Source organism: Dipodomys merriami, unplaced genomic scaffold (assembly GCF_024711535.1).
Source record: "Dipodomys merriami isolate MVZ:Mamm:240054 unplaced genomic scaffold, mDipMer1.0.p SCAF_18, whole genome shotgun sequence".
Classification (NCBI taxonomy): Eukaryota; Metazoa; Chordata; class Mammalia; order Rodentia; family Heteromyidae; genus Dipodomys; species Dipodomys merriami.
The window spans coordinates 35,040,065-35,056,047 of record NW_027203159.1 but is presented as its reverse complement, the minus strand read 5'-3'; the positions used below and the strand labels follow the sequence as shown (position 1 = coordinate 35,056,047).

The window sequence follows — 15,983 nt, the reverse complement described above, 5'->3', positions numbered from 1 at the left end:
CAGGGACAGAGCTCAGGCCCTGAGTTCAAATCCTAGGAGTGGCAAAAATATGAAGTAAACAAAACCCGAACACAAAAAAGAAAACCCAAACAAAAATAAATTAAGGGCTAAAATTTTAAGTCCTGAGTTCTTCATAAATATAGTCCAACAGCACATCCCCCTACACCAGCACCTTCTGAGAGGCTACAGCACCAGGAAGCCACCCCAAGATCACTGACTATAGGCAGGTGTGGCAGCTGGAGGCAGCTGCACATGCAGCAGGAGCTTGGCCCCTTCCCTGCCTTGGGGGCTCCCACATCTGGATGGTACCTTTGAGCATCTTCACAGCCACTGTGGTGTACCCCACTCTGCCCTTCAGGTGGAAGGCGGTTGCCTTAACCACTTTTCCAAACTCGCCTTCTCCCAGAGCCTTCCCAAGAACTAAGTTCTCCCGAGGAAACTCCCACTTTGGATCTTCCTGTATTGGGGAGGGAGAAGGGGGAAGAAAAGGATAATGGGTACAATTGAGAAGATGTTGTTGACAAGATGCGAGTACACAGAAAACCACCACCATCTTACTGATGACTGAGTTCACCAGGCCAGCTCTGAGGGCAGCGAAGTGACATTCTTCCCTTGGGAACAGCTGAGAGCCCAAACTGTCCCCAGTTATTCTCATTGGATAGTTCCTGAGCCAATCTGGTTTCAAGTTGTGGGATGCAAGGGTCACCTAGCAGCACCCATGTCGTCTCATGCAGACTAAGACATATTGTGTCCTGACTCTCCAGTGGACTCCAACAGGTCTCTTAGTGCATAGGCTGGGCACTGTAATTCATGCCTATCATTCTAACGACTCAGGAGGCTAAAATCTGAGGAGAGCAGTTCAAAGGCAGCCTAATCAAGAAAATCTGAGAGACTCTTATCTCCAATTAACCACAGAAAACACTGTATGTGGAACTGTGGCTCAAGAGGTAGAGTGCTAACCTTGAGTGGAAAAGTTTAGGAATGATGCCCAGGCCATGAATTCCAGTCCCAAGACCAATGCACACACACACACACACACACACACACACACACACACACACACACACACACACACACACACACACACACACACACACACACACACACACACACACACACACACACACACACACACACACACACACACACCCCTCCCTGACTGTATTCCTGCAAAGAAAGGTATCACTGACCATTTTGCGAGTCCCCACCTGTAGAATGTAGGTAGCTGAGCCTGCCTCTGACTATCCTGCATATGCGGCTCATCAGGTTCTGGTCCAGATTCTTGCTGACATTCAATGCCCCTCACCATTCTGGCTAAGCCCCACAGGTCATCATGACTGCTCTGAATATTGCCATGTATGTGAATTCAAGACTGTAAGAGCCCTCCCATCTGCTCTACTGGCGTTGGACCAGATGCCTGTTACTCCACAGTGTCCTCAAAGCTGGGTGTGGGCCTTGAGGTCCTGCTCATTATGGCTCTCCCAGGCTCCCCAATCACAGATCTGGTCTGTTAGGGATTCATGACCCAGGCTGTGGCCATGCTCTGTATTATGCAAGTGGTCTGGGGATGGCCTCTTCTACACAGTGGTGCCATCGCACCACTGTGCGATGGGTTCATGGGTCACCCTTAGTTTGTCTCTCACTCCATCAGAACCAATAACAGAAGTCAATAGTCACCTTGTCAGTACCACTCTATTGGGCCCAGGGCCTCACTAATCATGAACAAATGACATCTACTTGCGTGTCTTAAAAATATGACACAATTCACACTCAGTAGGTTGAGATCGGGGGTGGAGGGGGGTCATGGTTTAAAGCTAGCCAAGGCAGGAAACTCTGTGATACTCATATCCAGAAAAACATCAAAAAGCCACATGTGGAGTATGTCTCATCAGCCTTGAGTGAAAAGGCTAAAGGACAGAGCCTAGACTTTGAATTCAAACCCTAGTATGGATACAGGTGCGTGCGCACATGCGCGCGTGCGCACGCACACACACACGCACACGCGCACACACACACACACACACGCACACACACACGCACATAAATCAGAGAAACAGGTTGAGTTGTTCAGTCAGAACTAAGACTTAGAGCTGGCAGGTGTGGTCAGAAGGCTTCCTCTGTGGCAGAGGAAGGGGTGTTGTTTCCATGCTCAGATGTTAGCCTGCTTGTGCAACCTTACCTCATACTATGGGCTGTGGAAGATTCTGAGTCCTCCCAGAGGCAAGCTGTGTCGACCAGCTGCTTCTGGTAACAGGGACTAGACAGCAAAACTCCACAGGACGTGGCAATGGCCAACATCAAAGCATTACTGGAATAGACCCTGGGGCTGAGGCTGCCCTAAGCCTTTGCATTACAACTGCAAGCAATCCCAACTGTCTTCTAATCTTAGGTGAGCATCTTTAGGGCTAAGGCCACATAAAACTTCCAGCACAGTCTGTCCTACTCAATTTAGGCCTTGTGATTCGTGTGGGGGGGGGGGCTGTGTGTGTGTGTCTGTGTGTGTGTCTGTGTCTGTGTGTGCGCGCATGTCAGGGCGCATTAGTACTGGAGCTTGAGCTCAGGCTCTTGTGCCCTTCCTTGGATTTCCAATCAAGGTTGGTGATCTGCCATGTGAGCCATACCTCCACTTCTGCTTTTTGCTGGCTAATTCAAGAAGAGTCTCATGGACTTTTCTGCCCAGGCTGGCATCAAACCTCAATCTGCCATACACCCACACCCAGTTGACAGCTCCATTTTTTTCTTCTGCCTTTATTTTAATTGCATTTTTATAACCTGTTCATGTACCCAAGAAACAAAACCATACAAATACACACCCCAACACATACTGAAATTTGACTTCAAGAATTTAAGCGGAAAGATGAATTTAGGGAGGAATATTTTATATTTTAATGTAGTCATATAGATGATAGCTTGGATTATTTAGACTACACATCTATTCTGCTTTCCCCGACACCCTCTCTTTCTCTCTCTTTATGCTAGTCCTGAGACTTAAATTCAGGAGCTGGACACTACTCTTGCACATTTTTGCTCAAGGCCAGTGCTCTACAGCTTCTAGATTTTGGATGATTAATTGGAGATGAGTCTCACCAGTTTCCTGCCCAGGCTACATTGAACTGCAATCCTCAGATCCCACCCTCCGGAATAGCAAGGATGACAGGCATGAGCCATGGGTACTCAGATAAGAAATCCATTCTTTCCATGCGTAGGCCCCTCCCAGATCCTGCATATCCACTTCCATTTCAGTAGGACAATGAAGGGCCCAGCCCATCTGGCAGGGGAGAAGAAAGGAGAATGCCCAAGGAGGCTCAGAAGGCCTAGGACCCGTAGGCTCCAAGGCACTCATTTATAGCAGCACAGCCCCATAGGGTGGGGGGGGAACAACCCCCTGGGGTGCTGGCTGAGACTTCTCTTCATGCCCAGGGTATTACTTTGCCCAGAGCTGCCAACATTTGAGCCAGTGCCAGTCTTTTGGGACAGCCTTTTGCCAGCCCCACTGGCTTCACATCTCCCCAAATCCTTCACATAGGAACAACCACAAAATTCAGGTCTCTCCTGCTCATTTCCTACCCCAAGAGCTTTGGCCTTGGAGAAGACAATGTGCAGGGGTTTTGTGGGGTCCTGACTGCTCAGCTACCAGGCTAGGGTTCTCTGTTATCAACTCTCCTGCCAGATAGGATGCAGTTCCCCACCCCAGTGCTGTATAAAATGATGACCCATCACTGACCTCTCACTCTGGACACCCCAGCCCCCTGCCTCAAAGTTCCCTTGGCAGGGCTACAGGCCTGCCTCAAGTTGGCAAGAAAACCTGGTCAACCCACCCTCCATCTTCCTTTCTTCCCCCCTCCTGGGGCTTGATCTCAGGGCCTGGGTACAATCTCTGAACCTCTTTTGTTCAAGGTTGGTGCTCTACACTTGAACCACAGCACCACTTTCACGTGCTTAATTCGAGATGTGTCACAGATTTTTCTTGCTTGGGCTGGCTTTAAACCATGATACTCAGATCTCAGCCTCCTGAGTAGCTAGGATTACAGATGTGAGCCACCAGTGCCTCACTCAACAATCTTTGCTCTGACTCTCCCTGTACTAGGGCTTTTGGGGGACCCTCACCGGGATCTTGAAGGTGTCCATAGACACCTGGTTCTCCATGGAGTCCAGTGAGGGCTGGTGGGCACCAGACGCAGAGTAGCTGATGGGGAAGGTCTGGGTGGGCCTGAAAAAGGTCATCTCGGCTGAGGCGATGGGTGGTTTGTGGGCATGCTTGTGGTAGCAATGGATGCAGAAGGTGGACAGCAGGATGGAGACGATGAAGGAGAACAGGACGGTGGTGGCGATCACCATGAAGCACAGCTCATCACACAGTGGGCCTCCAGCTGGAGCATCTGGCAAGGTACAATAGCCTGACATATGCCCCTCAAAGGCCTGATGCCCAGAGAGCCAGCTAAGGGTACCTACTGGCTCCAGGCACTGAGTGCATTCTATCCTACAAAGCTCGCTAGTGCTGTCTAGTGGTGGAAACTGAGGCCCAGCAAGGCTGGGCAGCCCAGAGAGGTCACACAGCAGAAGCAGGGTGCCAGTAACATCCATCAGATGCTTCCAGAAGGCTGAAATTGGTGGGTCTAGATATTGTTCCAAATATCTAGAAGTTTCTTCATAGAAGGTAGGAGGAGAGAAATAAAGGATCTATGATAACTCAGATATCAAGAGAGGGCCCCTGGACATGGGCTACATGTTGGCACCATTTGCCTCCTACCGCACATGCTGCCCTGGCTCTAGCAGGAAAGATGTGGTGTCAGATGGTGCCCAGGGCTCGGCAAGCAACTTGGCACAAGGACAGTCTGACTAGGGAAGAAGTCCTTTGGAGGAAGAATGCTTTCCTGACCAATTCTTTTATTTTAAAAAGAATTTATTTTTACATAGTTGTACAAAAAGATTACAATCCCAAAAGCAATTCATATTTGTGTGTGTGTGTGTGTGTGTGTGTGTGTGTGTGTGTGTGTGTGTGTGTGTGTGTGTGTGTGTGTGTGTGTGTATCTCTCTCTTTGGGTTTGAACTCAGGGCCCTGGTTCTTGCTTGGCTTATATTACTCTAGGCTAGAACTCTACTGCTTGATAACACACTTTCATTTCCTGTATTTTGTGGCTAATTAGAGATAAGTCCTTTCTTGGGAGTTACTTTCCACACTGGCTCTGAATCATGATTTTCCCATTTCAGCCTCCTGAGAGTTACAGGTGTGCACTATCAGTGCCTGACTCCTGGCCAATTCATCTCTGAGACCTTAGACCAGCAATTAGTCTGAAGAACCCAATCTTCTCCAGGGGCTATGTCAATGGGGAAATGGGGCCATAAGGAAGAAGGGACCACCTCCTTGCTGTTCCCTCCCTCCATGGCCTCTGGATGTAGCAGCACATCTCCCTAGCACTCAGGGAAGGCTGGACACTGTGCTAGCTGCTATTCCCCACTCACCTTGGTGTTCCTCAGGCTCACAGAAGCATTTTTTCTCTTCTGGGAAGCAGTTGCAGATGCCATAGCCAGCTTTAATCCCTCGGCTCTCACCTGGCTCATGCCCCCCAACAATGCTGCCACCTGAGAACAAATAAGGGCCTGTTCATCAGCTAGAGTGACCTGTCAACTCAGGGCTCCTAGACTAAAAGGGCTGTATTGCCAGGAGGCACCAGCCACTCTGCCCCTTGGAGGGCAGCCACGGCAGATCCCCTGGCCAGAGGTCATCACCATTCCATCCCTACTGGCTACTCAGCCACGGAGGGGGAGCCACAGACTGTCCAGAAGAGACTACAAGTGATTTCTTGGGATCCAAGAGGGGTGATACGATAGTAAGGGGTTTGTGGACTTGAGTGTGTCAATAGAATATGGGCACTAGTGGGCCATGCAGATACTGCAGAGGTCAGGCTTCCAGGCAGGCCTCATTGTTTTACGGGGCACAGAACCACTTTCCAAATTAAAACTTATGCTTCACATATGCTCAAGGAACTATCAGCATTGTGAGTGTGTGTGTGTGTGTGTGTGTGTGTGTGTGTGTGTGTGTGTGTGTGTGAGTGAGTGCGAGCGCACGCGCACGCGCGCCATACTGGGACTTGCACTCGGCAGGGCACTGTCTCTTAGCTCTTTTGCTCAAAGCTAGGGCTCTACCACTTGAGCCCTTTTGGCTTGAGCCCACTACTTTTGGCTTTTTGCTGGTTAATTGTGGGTAAGAGTCTCATGGATTTTCCTGCTAGAGTTGGTTTCAAACTATGATCCTCAGCTCAGCCTTCTTAGTAACTCAGATTAAAGGTCCCATGGGGATCAGTGGCTCATGCCTCTTATCCTAGGTATTCAGAAGGCTGAGATCTGAAGATCATGGGTCAAAGCCAGCCTGAGCAGGAAAATTCCAATTAACCACCAGAAAACCAGAAGTGGAGCTGTGATTCAAAGTGGTAGAGAGCTAGACTTGAGCACAAAAGCTCAGAACAGCACCCAGGCTCAGAATTCAAGCCCCAGGACTGGCAAAATAATAAAAATTTAAAAAAAAATTGCAGGCCGGGCTGATTATGCACTAACAGTCCTCTACCATTGAGTCACACCCAAGCTTCACTTATGCCACACAAACAATTGATGTGGCCTTTCTGGCTGTATCCAGAGAGATAGAATGCTCTACCCACAGTCTAGAGGTGCTTACGGAGACAGTCCTGAGGGCAGATGTTGATGTCCCGGATCTCCACGGCATCACAGTGGTTGTCAGGGCAGGTGCTGGTGCTGGGGGAGCAGGTAGAGAAATTCCTGGTGATCCCTATGGGACAAAACACAACAGGTTGTCGCCCCACGTGGGCCTGTCCTGCCCTGGTTACACTGTCTGATGGCATCTCCAGCCAGCTCTGCTCCCCTAAGGGAAAAGAAACCCAACCCCAAGAAGAGACACACCCACAAATCTTGTCCAGCAGTGGATGATACATCAGTATGGGCAGTCTTCCATCAAGGAAGCTCAAGGGGGTTGAAATAGTGTCAAAGTCACACCTCTAGCTCAGCACGATCATCCTAGCTATGCAAGAGTATGAGATCTGAAGGTTGGGCTTTGAAGCCAACCCCAGGCAAGAAAATCCATGAGACTCTTAGCTCCAACTAACAAGCAAAGAGATGGAAGTGGAGCTGTGGTGCAAACAGTAGAGTGCCAGTATTGAGCAAAAAAGCTAAGGGACAGCACGTAGGTCCTGAGTTCAAGTCCCAAGATGAGTACTGAAACATAAGCAAATAAATATACAAAAAAGACTGTCCCTGGTTCAGGATCTCCACAGCAGTGATTACTCTTATGGAATGGTCCATTGTGCCCAAAGCTATGTCCCCTGGCCTAGAAGCTTCTGGATAAGCCACTTGGTCTTCTATATACCCCAACCTTTCCAAGCCTGCAGTGAATGCAACTCAGGGCAACTATAGTTCCAAGATGGCACTAGTCCTTGGGACCATGCACCCCACCCCCTTTGTTGGCACTAGACCCACAGGGAACAAGGTCCAAGGAGCAACAGGATGGGAGAAGGGCATTTCCCAGTTCACTGGCCACCCTCCCTGCTTCTGGAGACCAGCCATGGCCTCCTTTTACCTTACCATTCCCATCTCCCTGCCTCCACTTGCATCTGCCCGTTGGAGAACCAAGGCCGCCACAGTCCTCACACTCAGATTGCCGCTTGCTGACCGCACAGGACAGGGGACAGCCAATATCCTCAGCTACATCTGGGGAAGACAGCCAAGCAAGGGTCACAGGCCAGTCTGCGCCCAACATCCAGAGATGGGGGGGGGTGCTGCAGCCACATGACCCCCAAAATGCTAAGTCCTGGGAAGATTACGGTTGACTTGAGAACACTGGACTTAGGGTGTGGTATCAGGGTCACACTTAAACACAGGAGAAAGAATAAAAATCAGGGTCAGGGAAAGACATTCAATAGGGTTACCAGTATCCTGAATTTCAGATAATCAATGAGCACTTGCTCTGTGCTTGTTTAAACAGAGGCATGTTGTCTTTTACCTTGTCGATATTTACTTCTTTCCTTTCTTCTTTTCCTTCTTCCCTTCCTTCCATCTTTCCTTTCTTTCTCTCCCTTTTTAAAATCCTGAATTCTGGGCCTGGATGCTCTGCCTCAGCTCTTCAGGTCAAGACTAGTGCTCTACCACTTGAGTCATGGTGCCACTTCTGGCTTTTTTTCTTTTTGCTTATGTGGTGCTGAGGAATCAAACCCAGGGCCTCAGGCGTGCAAGGCAAGCACTCTACCACTGAGCCACCTTCCCAGCCCCTTTCTCTCTTTCTTTTTCAAGTTCTGGGGGCTTGAACACGGGGACTGGGGCTGTCCCTTAAGCTTTCTTTTTCATTCAACATTACCACTCTACCACTTGAGCTACAGCTCCACTGCTAGCTTTTTACTGGAAGCTGGAGATAGGAGTCTCAGATTTATCTACCCAAGCTGTCCTTGAACCTTGATGCTCATATCTCAGCCTCCTAAGTAGCTAGGATTATGGGACGGAGACACCAGCATCCAGCTTTCCTGCATCTGCAATTTGTTACTTGCCTGAAAGTCTGGAATTTTCCACTTAAGAGTCACTTGGGAAATTTTAGGGTTTAGAGCATCTCAAAGAGTTTGGATTTGCTGATTTAAGAATACTCAACCTGTACCAATAAGTTGTTTCTATTTTTTCTGAAATTCAAATTTAGCCAGAGGCTTTAGGTTTTCTGTTGATGGTGGTAGTTGTGTGTGTGTGTGTGTGTGTGTCTGTCTGTCTGTCTGTCTGTCTGTCTTGTGTGTCAGGGCCTGAGCCCTCTCCCTAAGCTTCTTACTTAAGGCCAGCATGCTACTACTTAAGCCACATCTCCCTATCTCCATACCCAGCTTGTTGGTGGTTAAATAGAAATAAGTCTCACAGCTTTTCCTGCCCAGGCTGAGATCACTGAATAGCTGGGATTACAGGTGTGATCCACAGAGCCCAGCTAGAGGCCTGAGTTGCAGCTAGCAGCCTGTAGGCAGGCATGTGTAAAGACCGCTGGCAGGGTGGTAAGAAGTGGGATGTCTGCCAAAGGGCTTTCTCGGGGTAGATGCCTCATAATGCCATCTTCCCAGCAAGGCTGTTTTATAGGCAACGCTTTTCCCACTTGTGGAAACAGCCAGATTTGGGGGGAATGTGGGGAAGGGGCAGAATGGCTCCATGACACCCAGAACTCACATGTCCCCTGCACAGCAATGATGAGTGAGGCCTGCGCTTGCCTGCGGGTGTGGCGGTCGGTGGCCACCACAGTGTAGGTGTAGTGGAGTTCCCCACATTCGGGCTGCTGTAGCACCTCAGTGTCATTCACAAACAGCGTCCCTGAGATGTCCTTTGAGGAGGTGATCACACCCAGGGCTCTGCAGCTGGTGTTGGAGGCGTGAAGCTTGTACTGCAATTGGATTCCGCTGAATTCCTGACAATGTTCCACACACACTTTTCCAATCTGGGGTGGAAAGTGGTTACAGAGCACCCCCTGCTTAGCCAGTGGCTGGAGAGGCTCTCCAAAAGCTACCAGACTGTCCCCACCCACACTCCAACTTGGTCTGGAGATCTGAGTCCCCCTGGATAGCAAATTGTCCATCCCACCTGCCTTCCTAGTCCTGCCACCCAGGACTGCCTAGGTCATTGTCCCCAACCACCCAACCTCTGGCCTCAGCCATGGGCTGTGTGTGGGTGTGTGTCTGTACACATGTGAGTGTGTGTGCCAGGGCTTGAACTCAGAGCCTGGGCTCTGTTCCTTAGCTTTTTCATGCAAGGCTGGAGCCCCAGCTCCACTTCCCCACAGGCTTCTTCCTCTGGCAATGTCCAGCCCTCAAGCTGCGCTTTTTGGACTTTCCATTCCACTTGATCACTGGAGTTAAGCATTGCCATTTCATAATTAAGAGCCAGGTGCTAGCCATGAGAGCCACGTGAGCCATGGCTCACACCTGTAATCCTAACTACTCAAGAAGCTGAGATCTGAGGATTATGGTTCAAGCCAGCCCAGGCAGGAAAGTCTGTGAGACTCTTATCTCCAATTTACCACCAAAAACCTGGAAGTGGAGCTATGGCTCAAGTGGTAGAATGCTAGCCTTGAGCAAAAAGCTCAGAGACAGAGCCAGTGGCCTGTAACCCTAGTACACAGGCGGCTGAAATCTGAGGATTGAGATTTGAAGCCAGAGAGGGCAGGAAGTCTGTGAGACTCTTTCCAGACCACACCAAAGGCTGTGGTCTGGAAAGTTTCACCTGCTGAATTTGCAAAGAAACTCAGAAAGCAAAATAAGAAAAATACCTAAGGACGAGTCTTTAATGGTGAAATGTTCTCCATTAGTGAGTGGATGTGGGCAATGGGGTAGAATCATAGTATCCTTTCCTCTCCTCAGTTTCTTTTTGAGCTGGTGCTCTACCATTTGAGCAACATCTCCAGCCTAGTTTTTCATAGTTAATTTCCAAAAAACTGGAAATGTAATCTTGAGGAATGTATTTTTTTACATGGGTTGGTTTCAAGTCACAAACCTTCAGATCTCACTCTTTTAAAAGGCTATGATTGCAAGTGTGAACCACTGCCTCCTGGTTTCTGATTTTCTTATCTTTTTAACTTTTTGTTCTGGTAGTCAGGCTTGAATTCAGCACTATGCACTGTCCCTGAACTTTTTCACTCAAGGTGGGTGCTCTACCACTTGAGGCACAACTTTACTTCCAAATTTTTAGTGGTTATTGGAGATAAGAGTCACTTGGACTTTCCTGCGTGGCATAGCTTTGAACCCTAATTTTGAGATCTTAGCTTCCTGCGTAGCCAGGATTATAGGCATGAGCCACCACTGCACAGAATTAATGCATTATGATGTTGCTGTGATCGAACTTTTTCTTTGGTGGTGCTGGGAATCAGATTCAGGATCTTGCACATGCTAGGCAAATCTGCCACTGAGCTTTATGTCCACTCCTTTCATTATCTTTTATAAACTTTTATGACTTGTTTCTCCGCTTCTTTATTATAGCAATGCTAGGGATGAAACCAAGGGCTTTACATATTTTAGATATGTGCCACCACTGAGCTATATTCTAAGCCTTTTGTACTTATCATTTTTAATCAATATATTCTAAAGACAAATAAAAATACATCAGCCAGGCACTAGTTCTCATGCCAGTAGCTGCTCAGAAGACTGTGAGCTGAGGATTACAATTCTAACCAGTCTGAGCGGGAAAGTCCCTGAAATTTATCTCTAACCACCAGAAAGCTGGGAGTAGAATCGTGTCTCCACTGGTAGAGTGCTAGATCTGAGCAAAATTGCTAAAGGGTGGTGCCCAGGCTGAGCTCAAGCCCCAGTACCAACATACACACACACACACACACACACACACACACACACACACACACACACACACACACACACACACACACACACACACACACACACTCACACACGAATACACTGTAAATTCTCAAGCAAATGTATTTACAGATTGTAAAACTGCAAGAACTCACCTTCTCTGCTAGAAATTCTCACCAAAGAAGATTTATTTTTGTCCAAATTAGAGTGACTCAAGATCAATGGCTGTGAAAATGACTTTTTTCACCTAACAATCTAAACAAGAATATCTTTCCAAGTAGGACTGTATCAATTCATCCAGCATTATTTTTGTGTGATTTTCAATTGATCATATAGCTTGAACTAGGGGTCTGCACACTGTACCAGAGCTCTTCTGCTCAAGGTTAGCACTCTACCACTTTAAGTCTTAGTCCCACTTCTAAGTTTTAGATGGTTAACTGGAACTACAAGTCTCATGGACTTTCCTACCCAGGCTGGCTTGAATTCTGGTCCTCAGATCTCAGTACCATAAGTAGCTATGTGGAACACCCAGCCCCACATTGCTATCAGGTGGGTCAAAAAAAATCTTGTCATTGGGAATAACAAGTAGCTCAGAGGGGATGGTCACTCTCCTAAAAGGAAGGGACCCCAATTGCATAAGGGTGGCACCGTGGCCGCTACCTCTTTGTCCCTGTGCCCATGGCTATACTTGGGCTAATCTGTATTTGGTGGGCTAATGCAGGGACATTGGCTATGGGGCATTTTCTCACCCCCTCCTTGCCCTGCCTGCAATCTGCCAAATAGAGTGGAATACCACTGGAATTACTGGGACCCCAGGTATGCAGCGGACCCCAGGCTCACCTGAGCATAACGATGAGCCATCCTGCTCAGGGAAAAGGAGTAGGTCCTGGGCAGGTATAGGCTGACAGACAGCACAGAGACATTGAAATGGAGGATGACAACCCCTGATCTGGGGCCCTGGAAGTCAGAGTCATTGATGAGCACAGCCAATGATAAGACTCGGCTCTCTGAGATGGGGAGGGTCCGCTGGAGAACTAGATCTGTGGAGGCAGGTTGGCAAGATGATGACCAAGTCTCAGTGGTCCAGGATTGTCCCCTCCCCCAGGCCACAGTCCCACACACCTCCTCTACACACACAACCACACAACCCCATAGACACACACGTGCCTATGTTAACAGGTCTCACAGCCCACTGTAAGAATGAATAATCATGCACTCCCATGTATATAGTACATAAAGGCTTTGTGTGACCACACAGGAAATCCCAACAACTACTTACTGTAGTAGTGTAGGGTTGCCCGCACTGAGCTGTTGTTTGTTTGAACCAACGTCTGGTTGGGTGAGTGTTCCACACGGAAGGTCTGCTGAGCCCAGGGGTCCCTGGTGAGCAGAAGGCTTGTATACTGCCTCACCATCTCCCTGGATGCTGGCACAACATCGGCATCAAACACACACAGGGTTGCTAGCACAGTACCCTGTGGGATGCAGGAATGCAAGTAAGAGCAGTCACATGAACTCAAGCCTGGGGCTTTACCACTCAAATTCAACTGCTTCACTTCAGGATCGCTTTTTTTAGTGGTTGATTGGAAATTAAGAATTATACTCTAGGGGCTGGGAAGCTTGGCTCAGTGGTAGAGCGCTTGCCTTGCATTTCTGAGGCACTGGGTTTGATTCCTAAGTACCACATAAGAAAAAAGAAAAAAGCCGGAAGTGGCTCTGTGGCTCAAGTGGTAGAATGCCAGCCTTGAGCTGAAGAGCTGAGGGTCAAAGCCCAGGCCCAGGGTTCAGCTTCCATGACTGGAACAAAAAAAACAAAAAAGAATTTTATTCTCTTTCCTGGCTTCAAATCAGGATCCTCAGATCTCAGCCTCCTGAGATGCTAGGATAACTGGTGGCATCAGCCAACAGTGTCCAGCGAAAAGGTCTTTTGAGCCAAGCCAAAAGAGACCTTGTTCCTTGATGGCTTCCCGTGCAGACACTTATTTGCCTCAGATGTAATTTCCTCCAGCCCTACTATCTAGCAAACTGCATCTTGGACACCCAGAGAAACAGGCCATACCCATGGCTTTCCATTCCCATTGTGCCCACCAGTGAGGGAGCCTGCAGTAAGGCCTGATGTCCAGCAGGAGGTGATCACACCCAATCAGCAGCACAGACATCTTGTTTTTGGGGTCTCACTCAGTACCCTTCTCTTTGTGAGCCCCATAGGCTTTCCAATAGAAGCCTTGCTGCCTGCAGAAATGGGCTGCTCTCCTGGTAGGTGACACTCCAGCTAGGCATCACTTCACAGTCCAGCAGCAGCACAGGTTAGCAAAGGTTCTGTGCCCAGCCATGATTGGTGCAATAGAGGCTGAGCACTGAGAGATGATGTCTGCTGGCAAGTGGACCATTTGCAGACATCAAGGCAGATGATTTCACCAGTGCACAGCCACAGGCTCAAATAGACCAAGGAGTAGCATGAATATAGAATGGCACGCTGGTGGTCACACCTGTAATGCTGGCTCCTCGGGAGGCTGAGAGCCCAGGATCTCAATTCAAAGTCAGCCTGGGCAGAAAAGTCCAGGAGACTCAGCACCAATTAACTAGCAAAATAGTTGGATGTGGAGCTGTGACTCAAGTGGTAGAGCACCAGCCTTGAGTGGAGAAGCTCTAGGATACCACTCAGGCCGATTGCAATCCCTCGACCAGCACACACACACACACACACACACACACACAGACACACACACTCATGAGAGAGAGACAGAGAAAGAGAGAGAGAAGACAGATAGACACAAAGACAGACAGACAGACAGACAGACAGACAGACAGACAGACTGATAGGCAAACCTCTTTCCGTTTGAACTCTACCACTGCACTGGTGGAATCCACACCAGCAGGCAAGGTGGGCGGTGAGTCATCCTCATCATAGATATTCACAGGAAAGTGCACCCTGACCTTCTCCTCATGTGTGCCTGAGTGCACCATGCACTCAGCCAGCAGCTCATACTTCTCCTGCTGCTCACGGTCCAGGCTCCAGCGCACACTCAACTCCATGCTGTCCATTGTGCACTGGAAGGGCAGGTTCTCACCTGCTACAGAGCAAAGGGACACCACATGACACTGGGACGAGATAAGTGCCTTTCTTGGGGGCCCTGTCCTAGCTCCCATAGGGAAGGGGAGAAGGGCATTATAGCCAAGCCAGGCTTGTTTGTTTTTGTCAATGATGGGACTTGAACTCAGAGCCTGGGTGCTGTCCCTGACCTTTTTGATGCTTAAGGCTAGTGCTCTTCTACTTGAGTCACAGCTCCACTTCCAGTTTTCTAGTGGTTCACTGGAGATAAGAGTTTCACAGACTTTCCTGCTCCAGCTGCCTTTGAACTTCAATTCACAGATCTCAGCCTCCTCAGTAGCTAACATTACAGGTGTGAGTCACCAGCACATGGCTCAAACTAGGTTTTTGTGTGTACTCGGACTTGAACTCAGGGCCTTATGCTCTTGCTTGACTTCTTTGTTCAAAACTTGTGTCCCTTGATCCCTAGTCTCATCTCAGCCCACTCAGGGCTCTCCAGAAGCTTCTGGAGAGCTCTACTACTTGAGCAATATTTCCACTTCTGTTTTTTGAATTTGTGTTTGGGGATTTTTTTGTGTGCTGGTAAGTTGCATATACATCTTGTGGACTTTCCTGCCTAGGCTGGCTTTAAATCACGATCCTCAGATCTCAGACTCCTCTCTAGCCAGGGTTATATAACAGAGTGTGCACCAGAGCTCTGCTCCAAGCCAAACTGATGCTTATTTGCCTCTTGCCTTTTCGCTCCTACTCATGTCCATGAGGCAGTCAGAAGACCCAAGTACATTTACTTCCCCTCTGACAATCCCCTCTTCACTTCTGCCCTCCATCCTCCATCAAGATAGGGGAGTAGGAGGGGGTGTTGTGCACAGCTGTGGCTCAGCTCAGCTAAAGCAGCAAGGCACAGAGTCAACTGTAGACATTCATTAGTAATAACAATAAACCACAGCAGCAATATTTTAAATTATAGAAATAAGATTTTCTCATTTTAGAAAAATGTGATAAAGGCATGGTTCAGCCAAGTGCTGTGGCTCATGCCTGTAATCCTTGCTACCTTAATAGGCTGAGTTAATAGGATCATAGTTTAAAGCTTCTGTGAACAGGAAGAGTTTGTGAGACTTTTATCTCCAATTAAGCACTGAAAAGCTGTGACTCATGTGGTAGAGCACCAGCCTTGAGCAATAAAGCTCAGGCTCACGTCCCAGTACTGGCCCACAAAGACAATGATTTAAAACAGAATTTATGTTAGCTGAAGGGGCAGCCTGCCATGCATTTGTTGCCTAGCTCTGGCTCAGCACTATGCACCTAGCCCTGGTGGAGGAGAGCACCATGACAGTCTCTCCCCAGCACTGGATAGTGAACACATCATCACATGTGTGTGTACTGACTACTTGCCCTGAAGCCTCAAAGACTCCAATAAGCCAAGTACCCGAGCTTCCTGCCCCTGTGTCCCTTGGCCTCTAGTCTCTGCCACTCAGGGCTTTCTAGAAGCTTCTGCCTCTCTCCCTGTTTTCACTCTATATTTCTGATCCTGACCCTGCCTCGTAGAGATCTCTGCTGTCAGCAACACAGGGTCCTACAATAGTACCCTCTAAGGAGCTACC

General features: G+C 48.6%; 1 protein-coding gene across 1 annotated transcript in view; it reads right to left on the bottom strand.

The window, feature by feature from the left end:
• LOC138830009 (proto-oncogene tyrosine-protein kinase receptor Ret-like) overlaps positions 1–15,983 on the bottom strand; it is a 39,739-nt gene that overhangs the window by 11,882 nt on the left and 11,874 nt on the right. The window contains exons 4-12 of the mRNA XM_070026482.1: positions 14,160–14,401; positions 12,610–12,805; positions 12,171–12,370; positions 9,199–9,463; positions 7,594–7,719; positions 6,674–6,784; positions 5,464–5,583; positions 4,108–4,364; positions 310–457 (exon numbers count right to left, since the gene is read on the bottom strand). Of these exons, the coding sequence (XP_069882583.1) occupies positions 310–457; positions 4,108–4,364; positions 5,464–5,583; positions 6,674–6,784; positions 7,594–7,719; positions 9,199–9,463; positions 12,171–12,370; positions 12,610–12,805; positions 14,160–14,401 (1,665 nt within the window). The remainder of the gene's footprint in view (positions 1–309; positions 458–4,107; positions 4,365–5,463; positions 5,584–6,673; positions 6,785–7,593; positions 7,720–9,198; positions 9,464–12,170; positions 12,371–12,609; positions 12,806–14,159; positions 14,402–15,983) is intronic.